The sequence below is a fragment of the Sylvia atricapilla genome, chromosome 1 (assembly GCF_009819655.1).
Source record: "Sylvia atricapilla isolate bSylAtr1 chromosome 1, bSylAtr1.pri, whole genome shotgun sequence".
In the NCBI taxonomy this organism is placed as follows: domain Eukaryota; kingdom Metazoa; phylum Chordata; class Aves; order Passeriformes; family Sylviidae; genus Sylvia; species Sylvia atricapilla.
The window spans coordinates 105726099-105741597 of record NC_089140.1 but is presented as its reverse complement, the minus strand read 5'-3'; the positions used below and the strand labels follow the sequence as shown (position 1 = coordinate 105741597).

The 15499-nt window shown below is 42.5% G+C and overlaps 1 protein-coding gene across 2 annotated transcripts in view; it reads right to left on the bottom strand.

Moving 5' to 3' along the window:
- The window catches only part of CABLES1 (Cdk5 and Abl enzyme substrate 1), a 71962-nt gene that overhangs the window by 31229 nt on the left and 25234 nt on the right, over positions 1-15499 (bottom strand). For both annotated transcript variants that reach the window (XM_066329851.1, XM_066329858.1), the window contains exons 2-3: positions 6505-6576; positions 4152-4244 (exon numbers count right to left, since the gene is read on the bottom strand). In XM_066329851.1, coding sequence (XP_066185948.1) covers positions 4152-4244; positions 6505-6576 — 165 coding nt within the window. The remainder of the gene's footprint in view (positions 1-4151; positions 4245-6504; positions 6577-15499) is intronic.

Here is a 15499-nt window from a genome sequence, read left to right as displayed (position 1 = left end):
AGAAGGAATCAGACAAGAAAGGAAATAAAAAGCACCAGCCCAGCCTGTATTTTTTTCAGATTTCTTTCCCTTGGGACCCAAGTATTGCCTCTTTTTCCATTAACCAGCAGATCCTTTTCACACAAAGATCTCCCAGGCAGAGCATGAGAGGAGTCTACGGCCTCCACTGCCAGGATGCCACAAAACCTCATCTGCAAATCTGCTGAGGGAGAGTGATGCAAAACAGCTTTAGGAGCCGGACTGGAAAGGAAGCAGGGAAAGCAGTGGTCAGATACTCATCATGGAGGGATTTAAAATGGCCTTTTATGTATAGGTCTGATGACATGCATGGAGGCAAAAAAATCCAGGCAGCCTGCAATGGTCTGCTGGGGCAGAAAGTCCAAAAGGTTGCCACAAAGTATGCTTTGGAGAAGAAGTTGTGGTGGAAGTCCATTGCTGTACAAGAAAATCCAAAATTGTTTATGGGAGAAAAGTATTTTCCTGGTTTCAACTCTTCAGCAAAGAGTTGCCACCTAGACATGCTTAAAACCACTTCACAAATAGGTTTTCATTCTTTAATTCTCACATTTCCCCAAAAAGTTGTACTAATTACTATGGTTCAGGGCAACCATTGCATCATTTTGCAAGAGAATTCTGACAATGTGCAAAGGCTATAAAAGCTAATCTTCCAATTTCTTTATGAAGTGTATACTGCAAAAAACCCCTTATGAGCACAAAGCTCTCAACAGAATCAGTACTTTTCAAGACTTGAAGAATAATGCCTGCTTGTCCTAGCACCTGTCTAGGTTTGATTGTGTTTCACTAAAAGGCTGCCATCAGGCAATGTGATACACACATGATATATATCATCCATATGTGGAATACTGCAGCCTCTTTTCTCATTCCTGATTGATGATTTTTAACTGCCAAGGCTCTGCTGCCCTGAACACAAAGGTGAACACACAAACCATGGATGCTGTCAGGGCAGCAGCCCTTAATTTGGAGTTTCAGAAGTTTAAGAGTGATTAGAAGGTGGCTGAGAGTTATCATGAACTGTGGGGGTGCTGCTAGTCATCAACCTCAGTCTGCATGTGCGTGCAGTTAAGAGAGCAGCAAAAGAGACAGTGATTTCATGACGGTGTCTAGCCTTCACTTAGATGCGTTTGCTCACAAAAAACTGAGAAAGCAATGGCATGGGGGTGGGAGAGGAATGTTGTTTTACTGCTTTTTATACCGGGTATATATGATAACTCTAAAGCTGTTCTTGTCCCATTCTCACCAGTAACTGCTCAGCTGGCACAGGTTGCTGTTTCAGTGGCTTGTTTTTGCTAATCTTCTGCTTCAGTGTTTATGGAGGATATCACCAATAAACCTGCTGAGTAAAGTGGGTAAAACCATATTCTGATGGCTACCTGTGCTGCAACTACGTCAGGACTGACTTGTCTTTGGCTTTAAACGGGAAAAATTATTTTGTGCTGTTTTACAAGACTGCTTTGCTAACACAGTCTAGGAACCCTAATCTTCTAACTCCTTTAATCAGCAACGACCTAGAAATCCAAAGAAACCGGTTTATCCAGTGATCAGAACTATCAACAAGAAGCTTTACAAGGACTGGCTGATTAAGCTCCAGTCTGTGTATTTTTCTGTATGCTTTCTCTCTGTGCTAAATAGCTGAACTCCTATTTTAGCCACAGCAGGTCCTGCCTTGCTGCAGGACTGCCAAAGGCTGGACCCAGATCATTGCTGCTCAACACGTGTCATCCCTGAGGCTGAGAGGGGAAGAGCTGTCAGTGCCAGGACAAGGACACATCTCTTTACAGGTTGAGAGGTGCAAACGAGCAGCTAGTAGAGAGAGGAGCCCTGAGCTATTGCTCACACTAGGGTTTTCTTTGCTGTGACAGTCACAAGCCAGTGAAAAGTTTCTGAAAGTGCCCAGTCATCGAATTCACCACTCAAAAGTATGTTCAGGGTAGATGTTTGCAAAGCTGGGTTCCTCATCTTAAGTGAAAGACTGACATGCTGTGACAGAAGGGTCAGGGGTTTTGGAGGCAGCTCAGAGCCTGCATCCTGCACAACTATGCATGAGCCACCTGAGACAAGGAGCCCTAGGAGGGTTTTCTATCCACTGCCAACACCTCTGCTCCTCTGCGACACAGGCAACTGGGGAGGACATCAGCTTCAAAGATCTTAATGTACTCAGAAACACTGTTGATTTTAGGATGACTACATCCTAAAATACATGATCCACCTGTATTTCTAGAGGTCCTTTTCATCCAGAATGGCTATTAACACCAGTGACTACATCCAGATTCCTGGGAAAAACAAAGTCTGCAATCAAATTACTGCTAGGCATAGGGATGACACAAAATGGTAACTCTGCATTTTATTTTTAGCTATTATCATTGTGGCTCTACAAGCATAGAATGAAAGCTATTGCCAAAACTGTGTCTCTCATTCTTACTGTATTTGTGTTCTAGATAAAGAGATTTTTATTATGATTGTGGAAAGATTCTGGAAAACTGTGTCTGCTGACACAGATAAGAAGCCAGTTGAATAACAGAAGCTTCCTCACTGCTTTCTTAGCAAGAAAAATATTCAGTTATATTGTCAGACAAAATGACTGATCTTTGAATTAAGGTAAAATGTTGCATATATGTCACAAATACTTTTTGCAAAACATGGAGAAAGGAGTTTACAAATCAAAGATTTATTAATTCTTTTGCAGGTATTATTTCTATCAAGTTTATGTCTAGATTTTATATACACATCCCAGAAATTGTTCTCTGTGGAATTTGTCTAAAACCTTGTACGCATATTTTGCTGTAAGAAATTCCCAGAGCATATATCTACTTACGTACAAAATGGACTAAAATTAAAGGGCTGCTTTTCAGTGTTTGATTCCACTTGTACTTGTTATGAAGAAAATAATCAGCGGCTAGTCAGACAATAGTCAAGTCAACATTCTGCATGTGTCTGATACAAAAGTTGGGTCTAAAAGCTGTATCTAAATCTCTCAGGGCCACCTTGTACAACATTTATGTTGATTACTACCTTTCACTGCATTCAACTGTGTGAGAATAACAGTGAAGAAAACTTTTCTTGAGCCAAGCAACACCTATCAGAATTTAATTCATAAAACCTGTGGCTCAATGCAATGTTAGAATTTCTATTGATGTGGTTCCATGTCTGATGCAAATCAAAGGCTACAGGCACAAATCAGTCCATCAGAGCATACACGGTTCTCAGCCATAGCAGTTTTATGAGAACAGGCATGTGCAAGGGTCAATTCTCACTGGTATAGTTTAGTCTACATGCAACCTATTCATGTGGCCTAGTTCAAACCTACTCAGATTAGGAAGAACAAGAATAAAAAAATCATGAGGCACACAGAGAAACTGTCTTCAGAAAAATCAGAGAGGACAGGTATGTTCTTTGTAAGCAGGGAGGAGTCAGTTTCACTTCTGAGCTGGATATTCTACCACAATACAGAACCCATTTTGCTGGTGGATACACCTTCAGCTGATGGGAATACCATGCCTTTGTAGGAAGCCAGGTCTCAGCCAATGGCTGCTGTACAGGTCCCACCAGTGCCTATGGCTGTAACCTGGGCAGTCCCCATCCCAGTTCAGGGTGTGCTGCAGACACAGGTGCACCTCTCATACATCCCCTGGAAGCCTGTCTTCCCACATCTGCCATGGAAACTAGGATCCCATGCCTCCTCTTGCCAAAACCACCCTTGGCTGTACATTTACCAGCACGTTGTATCCACTAATAGATGTTGGCAGTATGCTTGAACCATTGCTAAACTTGGTCTAGGCAGGTTCAGCTGTGTGTCCCTCACACTTAGAACCTGACAACAGCCCTGAAGAAATGCACCCAGATGATGCCTAGTTTACTCCAACACCATCACAGATTTTCCTTTCATGCAGGTATTTGTATTGAAGAGACACAGGTCTTAAAATCTATGGGCTAGCACTTCCATTGACACGTACTTCCCTGGGGGACAGAGCATGTGCTGCAGCCTGCACCCTGACAGATTATTTGAAAGACACATATTGGGAGATATGTGGTGAGTGGCAATGGCTGTGTTCTTGCAGGGGGACGCTGATCCTGCCCCTTCCCTCACCTCCCATGAATTGCCCTTGCAGAGGTGGCCTTTGCATGCACAGTACCTGCCGTTTCTGGTATCGTGTTGCCGCATGTTCTTGATAAAATGAACCTTCTTAAAGTTCTTTGGTCTGGGTGATCCTGAGAGTGTCCGACATCTGAAAAATAAATCAGTTGCAAGGGAGGGGAGGGAGAAGAAAAAAAAAAAGACTCTCAGTTCCCTGCTGTACCGCCAAGAAGTCTACACAAAAGCAGGAAGGAAAGACGAGACAAATGATTCAAGTCACCCTGTGCTAGGAATCAGCAAGAACAATAAAGACAATAAGTCTGGAAACATGACAGCTCGAACAAAAAAAAAATATTTAAAATAATAGTAAGAAAAGGCAACATCCCCCTCCCTTCATGACAAAAAAAAAGCCACAAAAAAATCTCAGCAAAGTAAAACTTCCTGTAATCTGCCATGACAGCTTAGCCCAAGCTTTCAGAAAAAAAAATAAAAATTAAACCAAACTAAAACCTAGCAAACATGCAATTTTCCCCACTCGCACCAACACCCACACATTTGTATGCTCCTCAGCTATTGATTAAGGAGCCATTAAGGGAACTTCTTTCTTGTTTTAATTTTAGAAAGATTTAAAATCTCCTATTTGTAATGATAATTCCTATTTGATTTTAACACTAAATATTACTTTTCATGTTCCTGGCAATATACGAAACAACTGAAAATAAACTACCCCAGGAAAAAAATAATTGTTCTTCAAAACATTAAGCCTTAAATCTATTTTACATCTGAATGCGCTTTATAAATTGCAGCCACAGAAAGAAATTGCCAGAGGGAGGAGAGATGAGACAAACAGGAATATCCTCCCCCTGCCCTCCACCCGTGCTCTTTCTGATCAGCTGAAACCACAGAGCCTGTGAAAGCGCTCTCTGTCTCATCTCAGGGCTGTTTGTGGCCAGGCGAGGCAGAGCTCGCAGGCACTAGGGATGAGTCCTGTGCTCGCAGTGCGGCCCGGGCAGGACCGCGGCCCCTGCATCCTCTGTGGCACCTACAGGATCAGCATCCTCTGCCTGGGCATGGGACCAGCACAGTCCCTCAGTGCTAAGCTTACCTAACCCATCTTTTCCATCCTCTCCCCTGCACAGGCAGAGTTCAGCAGCTTCTCCAGCTCCAGAGGTCATTATGTTAGTCTGAAACCACAGACCACAGTGCCAGTCCCTACCACTGTACCCAAACACCATCGTGTTGCACAGGCACACCCTGAGAAAAGCACCCCATCACTGCCATTTCTGCCTTCCTCCTGCTAGTAAAGGCCTTGAGATTCCCTCACCCTCTGTTGCAATTAGCCTTGTTAGCTTCTTCACAGAAAAATGGCACCAAGAGAGACATTCCACCACCAATTCTGCAAATTAGCAAGTAAAAATACTGCCTGGCAAACCATACTTTGTTTGTATCTTTTACCAATTATACATATTTGAATCACTTATGGGAACACTTCATAAAGTGCTGGTAGGCATGCAATAGTAAGCTTTGTAAAAATAATCAAGCTTTGGTAATAAGCCAATTGGTAGAGCCTCTGCTATTCTTTGCTTCGAGGCAGGGAGAGACAGCCAATCTGCATGTGGATAAACAAGGCTATAGGCTAAACACCAATATAAACCAGCTGAATTACAGGTCCTAAGATAAAGAGGCAGTCAAACTTAGGTTGATGTCCTGCTGAACAGCTGACCTGGAAGCATTCCATGCACTGGTCAGATTACTGACCAGCCAGTTTCGGAACTGTTAAGCAGTTGCTCCATTTTCCATCACCCCAGAGGATCGCCTAGCGACTAACTGCTGTGGACCCCAGAGAGGGAAGCTGTGGTCTCCCAGATGCACAAATCAAACCACACTGAAGCTGCCAATATAATGAGGATGGGAGCAGATTTATTAGTGGGGTGGCAGTCACAAACCTACCAGCCAATGCGCAGACAGTAATGCTGGTAACCAAAATAAGATTGCATGTACTGAGAGAATAAACAGCAGAAATTTATTAAAAATAGTAGCCTTCAAAACCTTACTATATTAAAACATCTGTACATACTTTTTAAATGTACCACAGATGTTAGGATACTACTGACTAGGGGCTAGACATTCATTCTGATTACAACTAAACTTTTCAATTAAGCAAATCTGGCATTTTGATTCCTGACATTTTGTCTAAATACTCCTTTTTGTTTAATGACCTAAAGCCAAGGAACATGCAATTCACATCTGCCACCACCTCGCAGGGTGTGAGAAGTTTCAACACTTCTACTCACTATGAAGAATATCTGAATGTGAAGACCCAGCTACTTTTCAACATGAGAAGGGAAAGCAAGCCTCCCCATGCATGTGCTTTACAGACAAGAAGCCAGAGAGAGAGTAAATAAAATGACCTCCGCAGTGGGGCATTTTCCTCGATGTCCTCCAGAGTCTCCAGAGAAGATCGCTGGGAGATCAGCCGACGTCTGCAGAGAAAGCAGAACACAAAACATCACTGCTGATTAGAGGGCACAAGGAAGTCCTCAGAGCTGTTATTCAGTAAAGATCACAAACCACCCCTCACTAGCCAAGCTATACCTTTGGATATGAATCAATTTTGCTCTGCTCTGCTTATCTGAATCTATTTGACTCCACCCAAAACCAAACTTACTCCATACAAGCTGCTACAGCCAAGCAGAAGTTACAGCTTCGCAACAGCTCCTCCTCAGTTTGTGCTCCCCTTCCTTCAAGGGTTTAACACCCATCTAACACAGTCCCACATGTGCTGCAGTACAGCTGGCAATGCTACAAGCACAGAGCTTTGACAAAATAATGCAGACATAGATCCACAGAGACTGCCTGTCCTTCACACTGCTACAGTGGACACTTCTCTTTGCCCCTTGCACTTTCTACCAAGCAAGTGCCACTTGTTTCTCCATGATGCCCATCGCATCGCTCCTCTGAGGAGTGTCTAAAGTGAGATGAAAGATGATAGTGCCAGCAACACTGGTCATAAAGCAGCAGTTTAAACAGAAGCTCTGACCATCCCCATGAGCAGCACAGGTGAGCTAAGCTATTTTAAACCATTTTCCTATGTCTGAGTCACATTCTTCCTCCACCTTCAAAGAAATAGTTATGGAAATCTTAGCATTACAGGTTTTCTGGCTGTTCTAGCAGGCAGGGAAGATGCCACAGCACAGGCTTTGTTTCAGCAGCCATTGCTACTGCACAACCTCCAAACACCCTGACAGCAGCACAGAACAAGGACTGTGCCCAACCCTCTGAAAAACCACCATAAATACCAGAAATGAATGTGTAAGACACAGCCCACCCGCAGGCACATAAAGAGAAATTAGGCTGGCAATCATTGAAACCACTCTGTTGTCAATGGGCGTCAAAACAGCAGAGCTGTGGCACTGTGCCCCAGCACCCAGCTGGCAGGAGCTATGCCAGCACCCATCCATCCCCAGGGTGAGGCACAGAGCACCTCCCCAGTCGAGTATAAATGATAAAAGTCTTCAAAGACTATCACTGTTTTTTGTCCAATTCCCACTGAGCTGCCTTACTCCCTTGATCTGCATGCAAAGTTTCAAGAATGTAATGAGCACTCCTATATGCTTGGAAAGGTGCTCATTAATTTATTTCTGGGCTGTATTTTCACAATAAATTGTTTTCTCTGATGCCAGCATAAGCAGTTCCTAATCCTTCCTGCAATTCCCTTGCCCCTCCAGTTGTGCTGCTACAACTGTTCCTGCAGCCGTGCTGCAAATCTGATTACCAAAATGTTTTTCAGTTCAAAATAAACCTGAGGTTCAGTGATTCCATTTGTTATTAATTCAAACACCAAATTTCTATCACCGACCCACAGACAATGCATTTCATGACAATTTGTGCACACAGCTTTTTCTGCCCTTAGAAAATCACAGAAAACCCCTCAAACGATTTACAGATCAACTAAGTGTGAAGCATAATCCTCTTAGGAAAAATATGCAAACCTAAATCTTCTCAGGCTTTGTCTAAACTAGGATTTTAGAAGATCTGGTGCAAGATAGGATACACCTTCAAAATGCTAAAAACAAAAAGGTCTGCATTTCAGGATGTGCTGGCATAGACAAAGAAGAGACCAAACACGTGTCCCTGCACCCATGGGTGCTCCCATGGCTCCATCTGTAATCAGAGAGGACACAGGAATGCTCCTACTGGGAGAAATTCAGATCAGGAGGAGCTCCACCTTTTCCAGTTTCACTGATCCACAAGCAAAAGTTGGAAATTTCAACTACCAGCACCGCTGGTAGATGACATGGCAGAGGACAGCTGTTGGCTTTTTAATATTTCTTTACACATCATTAGCTTAGTAACACAAATAATGGCACGCTCCCATCTTGTGGTGTTACAACACCAAAAGACATACTTGGCATGTTGTTAGTCAAAGAGAGATAAGCAACGGTACAACCTTGCCACCTTCTTCATATTAAATTTATCAAATTAGTCATGCTGTATTTCCTGTAGGTGCCAGGTGCTTGAACAGCACCAGGTACATATTCCAGCTGCCAGTGAAGCCTTTTTCCAAGACTCTCTTTGCCCAAAGTTATGCACCATCCTCAACTTCATTGCCCACAGTTTGTCAGAGCCAGGTTTGAAGATCCTACATTTGCATCTGCCATGAAGGCAGATGTGCTGGGTGGCAGGACCACACACAACTGCATTTCACCAGCTGCTCATCCAGTTGCCTGCTGGAGTCCTCTGGCTTCCCTCGCTGGTCTCAACTTCTTAAACCCGGCACCATGGATGCTGCCTCCTGATTTTTGCTTGCTCACCTCAAATGCAACATAGACTGGATGGAAATCACCGCCTCCATCCCTCTTGGCATGAAAGACCTCACACTGATTTTCACCAGTACTGACTTTGGGTACCCTACATGCCAAGTGAATCAGCACAAAGGAGGGGGGGAAGCTCTTTGTTCACCCAGGCTTGGGAGAGGAGCACTGACATCTGAGCTCCCTCTCAGCTGGGGCATAATACAAGCATAACTCTGGATAAATCCATCCAGGAAGAAAGGAAGAAAACACATAAAAGGTACTGGCACAAGTAGCATTGAGAGCAAGGATAAACAGCCCAGCCCCCAACCCAGCTGAAAACTGCCACATCTTTCACCTCTCCCCAGAATTATTAGTTTTAATCACTTCAACTCCCAGCACTGTCAAAGGAGCACCGGAGGGGAGGATTTGGAACAACTCTGTTGAAATCAGTTCATACTGCCCAGGAATCACACCATCTTCTCACTGAAGAAGCTCAGCTGTAATGAAGGATGTGCAATTACTCCACTTTATCTTAAATCTTTATTTCAAGGCCTAATTAAGATGACCTAAATATCAGTATTTTATAAGCTTTCCACAGCTGGATATTATACTAGAAATGCCAACTAATGAATCTACCTGCTGTGAACAAAGTCACATCCTGTGCCACACACACAGGATAAAAAACAACTTTGAAAAAGCAAAGCTTTTGAAAAGATCTTCCTGGGAATATAAGAAAAATCAGTTTTTCATTGACTTCATTAAGAATTAATCACCTCAACTGGTGTTTAGTATTTAAATTAATCATCTTTCTCTCTTCAGGCAAGCAGCCAGGGTTTGTCTATACAACTCCTAAAAGGGTTATTTTTCAAAAATTGATTAACATGCTATAGCAGCTGGTATATGTAGACACTCGCACTGAAATAACCCAAACTGTTTTATATCACATATCACCATCATTCTGATGTAAAGCTGTGTTGATATCTATTTTGTATTTAAAAATGCCCTATTTCAATAATAATTATGGGAAAATTGTTCTATTGTGGAGGAAGAATATATGCAGAACAAAACAAAACAGCACTATGTGACTCACACAGCATTCAGGCTTTGGGATAAGTCTCTAAGCGATGCAATTTCAATATAAAATGCTTTAGAACTTTTGTGGAGCAAATGTCAGTCAACTAACACACAAAAATATAATTGCCCTTAAGAACCAAATAAGACGTTTCAATAAAAATGTTAATTTCTGCTAGTCCACAGAAAGCCTTAAAAAATTCCTCCTAGTTTAATCACCACATTCTAGGTATACCAAACTCACCCTCACTCTCCACAGCCAACGCACACAGAAAAAGGCAGTTCAGCACTGGAAAGATGATGACCTCCTTGTTCTAATGATGAGCCTCTATAGGGCAATGGTCACAGTCTCATGCAACTTACAGACTTGTTTTGTTTAAAAAACATATAGTATCACTTTCCCTTAAACATCTACCTAAAATATTTTTTGTCTTTTTCCTTGCTGATGGTTCCCTGTGCATGTCCCCAGAAATAACCAATACCCAGCAATCAAATTCCAAGTGCAGACCAAAGAAAGAAACTAAAGAGACATCTGATGCCATGGTATTTTAAACGGCTGTTTTCTAAGATACTCATGACCCTGCTTGCATAGTGGATTTATCTTTGACCAGCTGTCTGGATCTCTGTGGAAGTTGCTTAAAAAGCTAAAGTGTTGTCTTCATTTCCCCTCTCCAAAGTCAGATTAATACAGGGCTCAGTTGCAAAAATGAAATAAAATACAAGGACAAAAAAAAAAAAAAAAAAAAAAAAAAAAAAAAAAAAAAAAAAAGGGAACTAAATACAAGGAAAAATACAATAAGGCAAGTCTGTAATGAAAACAACAAATAGCCAAAGCAGCTAGACTGCAAATATATTCACTATAATCACCCCATCAATCAGTGGAATACTATCTTTGCTCTCAGCTGCTGCAAAATATTCAGCCCAGTTATGTTAAACATACAAAATGTTAAGCCACATAGACAGGAGGTGATAAAAAAAAAAAAAAAAAAAAAAAAGAGCTGCAATCAGAACACTGGATAAATTCATCCAGGAAGGAAGGAAGGAAGGAAGCCAATGATAATCCAAGAGATAAGGAAAAATAAATCCATGTGTAATGACTTTCTAGCACAGCTACAAAATCAGGAAGAAAAAGCTGCATTTTAAATACAACTAATTTCTGTGAAAGTTGGGGGTGTGATTTTCCCCCTGCTTCTCTTAGGATTACAAACCTGCAACAGCTGAAGCCAGCAGTGTGGGTGCTGCTGGCTCCCAGAACAAAAAATACCCTTTCAGGACAAGCTTCTTCACTTTATCTGGAACAACTGCATCCCTTCAGAGATGCAGTGACATGGGACACACAAGTGTTTATCATTTGAACACCTGCTGGGTGCATTAACTCTGATGGGAGAACTTGGGAGGACAAAGACATTTCCAGAGCCGAAGACTGCTGGCAGTTCCCATTTCCACTGGGCTACCTCTTCCCTTCAGGAGGAAGGTAAAACGGGCAAACCTCTGAGCTATTACCTTCTGCTCAAAGCTGTGTTTATACTAATGTGGCCTGGAAGCATCAGAAAAGCACAGGACTTCCTGACACTTTGAAAACGCTGGATTCTTTATTTCCACTGTGCCTTCATCACAAAAGATGTATCCTACACACAGAAACACTACCCCAGATAGGTGCAGAAGCAGAGTGAAAAGAAAGTAGCCATAAAACTTACAGTGATTGGGAATGAGATCAGGATTCCTGTCAGGATACCTCAGGGCCTGTCTAGAGGCGCAAGTGAAGGGTCTCCCTTTGCATCCATCCACCCCCTGAAAGGTGCCAGCTCCAGACTCAAAGAGGTCTTGCTCAAAAGCCACCCTGTCCTTTGCAAGCACTCCCTGAGGAGCTGCCAGAACATACTCTGGACTTGCAGTTCCCATAGGCCAATCCAGGGAAAGCATCACCTTGATCCTGTATGGGAGCAGCAACACTAGGGCTGGTTTTTTGGGCTTCATATTGTTCCTTCCAGCACCAAAACGGCTTGAACAGTAAAAGGAAAATAAGGAGACTATTCAGTGAGATCTAAGATCCAAGGCCTCCATGCAGTATGATGAAAAAATCTCCACTAAAAATAAACAAATAAATACATAAATATCTGTGTATATTATATATTACAATATTATGGCTACAAACATATCTTGCAGGCTAGTCTGAGTTTTGAGTAAGTTATCATTTGCCACTCTCTTCCCTAACTCATTTGGAACAGGACTTGGGTATGAACGTAAGTGCAGCTGCTGGCTCTCTTCCCCTTCCAGGGCCAGGGGACTGGTATAAGCAGAGCTGCCAGACACAGGCCATGTCCTGTCCCCAGCAGCTCCAGCCCCTTTGTCACTCCAGGGAAACTTCAATGCTACTTCTCTCCAACTCCTCCTCGGCCTGCCAGCGGAACACCTCTGCCCGGACTCCCAGGCTAAGCTGTGACAATTAATACACTCTTCTGAAATATTATACCAGACATCAGCTGTGAACGAATCCCCATTCACTTCCTGACCCCTGACTTCATGCCCCAGCATGAACCCAGATGAAAGACCCGCTAATGAGTCACCTCTCACCCTCCCTCTGAAGTTTTTACTGGGATTCTTATGTCCCAGCTCATTTTCTTCCTATCTTTTGCCAATATTACAGGAAGACAAACACAGGAAAAACAAACCCTGAGACTATTGAAAATTATTAAGGGAAATAGAATTTCCAGGAGCTACCCAAAGCAATATAAAGCCGGTTTTAATTGTGTGCTATCATAATTATGCAGCAGAGCCATTATCTGCAAAGAACATCAAACTCCATTTAGGACTTCCACACTGCTCAGTGTATTGTCAAGGCTGCCCACAACGGGAGTTCAAAGCATCTGGCACATGCTGAAAATGGGCTATTCTGTTAATTCAGCAACTCAACCCAAACACACAGAGAACATACTGAGAGCCCTCCACTTAGCTGTCACCTACGTGCAGGCAGGATGCCTGCACAGTCTAAGACCACAGCTTTCTGCAGTGGGCTGTGAAGAATGGCTCTGAAGCAGAGATCCTGAGTTAGCAGGACTCTCGACAACCTGCTTTCTTGGGAAAAGCACTGCAAGGAGACAGACCTTCAAATCTAGCGATAGCCAGGAGAATAATATCATGCCAAACATCTCCACAGTCTTGATCAAGCTTTTGGGCATAAGCAGGAAGATGGACAGAAACAAAGAGATGACAGGAGAGCTATGGCATGAACATGGCTCCATGCTACACATTCCTAAACCAGGGGTACCCCCTGCACTCAGTATTTCACCTACATTGTCATCCAACTCCTTCCCCAAGCCTTATCCTCCTACAATATCCAAGGCAGAGGCTCTGAAATACACAGTACTTGAACTGCTGCCTCTTGACCTGTCTGCATGTAACATCTCAACATGAACAACACTTACACTGCTGTCACAGAGGTAGGATGTAAGTAAGAATTAAGTAAGAATGAGATAAGAAGTTAAGAAACAATGAAGAAAATAAACACGACAATACTGAAGTATCCCACTGACCTTTCACAATGCAACACAATGCTCAGTTCACATATCATTATGTAGCTTTACACATGTGATCCTTCAAACAACACACAAAATTCTAGCCCAGCCCTGTCCCAATGCCTCAGAGGGATCATCTGGGCCTGATTAAATCAAATATAAAATCAAGATTACCAGCACTCCAAAGAGATAAGGAACTCTCACTGCAAGTGCTGAGTAGCAAGCTGTTCACTGACAAAGCCTCTGTGTAGTGTGAATGTGTACATGCAACTGCGCAGAAAAACAGAAGGTATGGGGTGGAACAGGATTTTTGAACTTTTGGGCTTTTTCATGCACAATTCAACTTGACACACTATCAGTCTTACTAGAAGACATGATTTCAAGAAATCTCTAATGAAGGAAAAAAACCACCAGTGTTGAGAGCAATCACCACATGTTAACTTGGGGAACATTTAATTTTCACCTTCCCCAGTAGGATTCCCAATCTCCAAAGATGTATCTTGTTTGAAACTACCATCATGGTTTAGTGGTGGATTTAGCAGTGCTTGTTAATGCCTGGACACAACGAACTTGAAGGTCAATTTGAATGATTCCATGATTCAATGATGCTATCTTCTCTCTGCAGGAAGCTCCCTCTGCACCTAGTGCTCATTCTGCTGGCTCTGCCCAAGCCATAATGAGGAGCTACAGCCACAATTCAGTAAGATTAATTTAAAGACAGCAGAGCTCTCACAGAAGCGCCAAAAATCTACATCCTGTTACCTTTAACCAATGACTGACAGATTCACTGCCTTCACTTTACTGACTCTGCAGCAGTGTGATAGCTTTCAGAAGGCTCCTGTGCAGTGATTTATTCTGAGTATGCCTGAACACTGTCAAAGCTATATTTTTCAGAAGAACCATTACCTCCTAACCTAGCACACATTATCACAGTAAGACATCAATGGGCATCAGCTTAATTAGAGACACTCAAAACTGGGAAAGAAGCAAGCAACAAGATTAATCATCTGACCTTACGAAAACAAGGATGCTTGCCAAAGCAGATACAATAGCACTGTACAGAACATACAAATTGTTCATCTTTACGTCCTTTTGCCACAGTAAAACCCACACCCTAATATATTGCCTTTGTTGGATTAACATGAATCTAACAGATGCTTCATGTATCATTTATCCCTGACAAAACCCTGTGCATTGCAAAACAATGAATATTTAGTTCTGTTCAAAAGTAGCATTTCCCCTTAAATATTGCATCCCAGGGAAATGAAGCATCAACATTTAAAACAAATATTTGAGAAAAATCACACGCTGCCAAGAGTGTGTGCAAGTCTCTAAAGTATCAAATCACAAAATGTTGTATTCCACAACACCCTAAGTCCTGTAATTAACTAAGAAATTCTCTTGCAAGTCAAAGCTATATGCAGTAGATACCAGAACACATGGAAACACAGACGTGCACTACTAAGTAATCTGAAAAAAAGACTTTAATTCTAGCCTGCATACATAACCATGCAATTAAAACTCCAGCCTTTTCCTCTTTCAAGGTGGTTTTTGGTTTGAGGTGTTTGCCTGGAGCCCAACCTCATATCCCTGTCTTGCTTCCAGACACACATGTGCTATCTGGGAGGACATATTCTTCAATCTTGCATCTTAATATTCTTAGAAGAGATCCAAACATGCAATTAATTGCGCTGCTAAAATAATATATCCTAGACACTGTGAATGGTCTGGATAGAGTTCCTGGCAGAGAAAGAAAAGCCCCCTGTGTGAGCAGGGCACAAAGAACAAACAAATAGGAGAAAGCTTGTTAGCATGAGGCATTTTGGGCACGAGATACGAATGCTGGCACAGGTGGTGGAAATCTGAGCGTTTACTGGTGCGTACTTTGCGTTTAGTTCTGGCTACACCTGCTACACATACCCTTGGGATCAGGCACTTTTCCCAGCATCTCATTACATACCCCAGAGTCAATGCCCTGCTTTCCCTGGCCATTCATTGCTGAAGACCAAGCTTATGTATTGTTC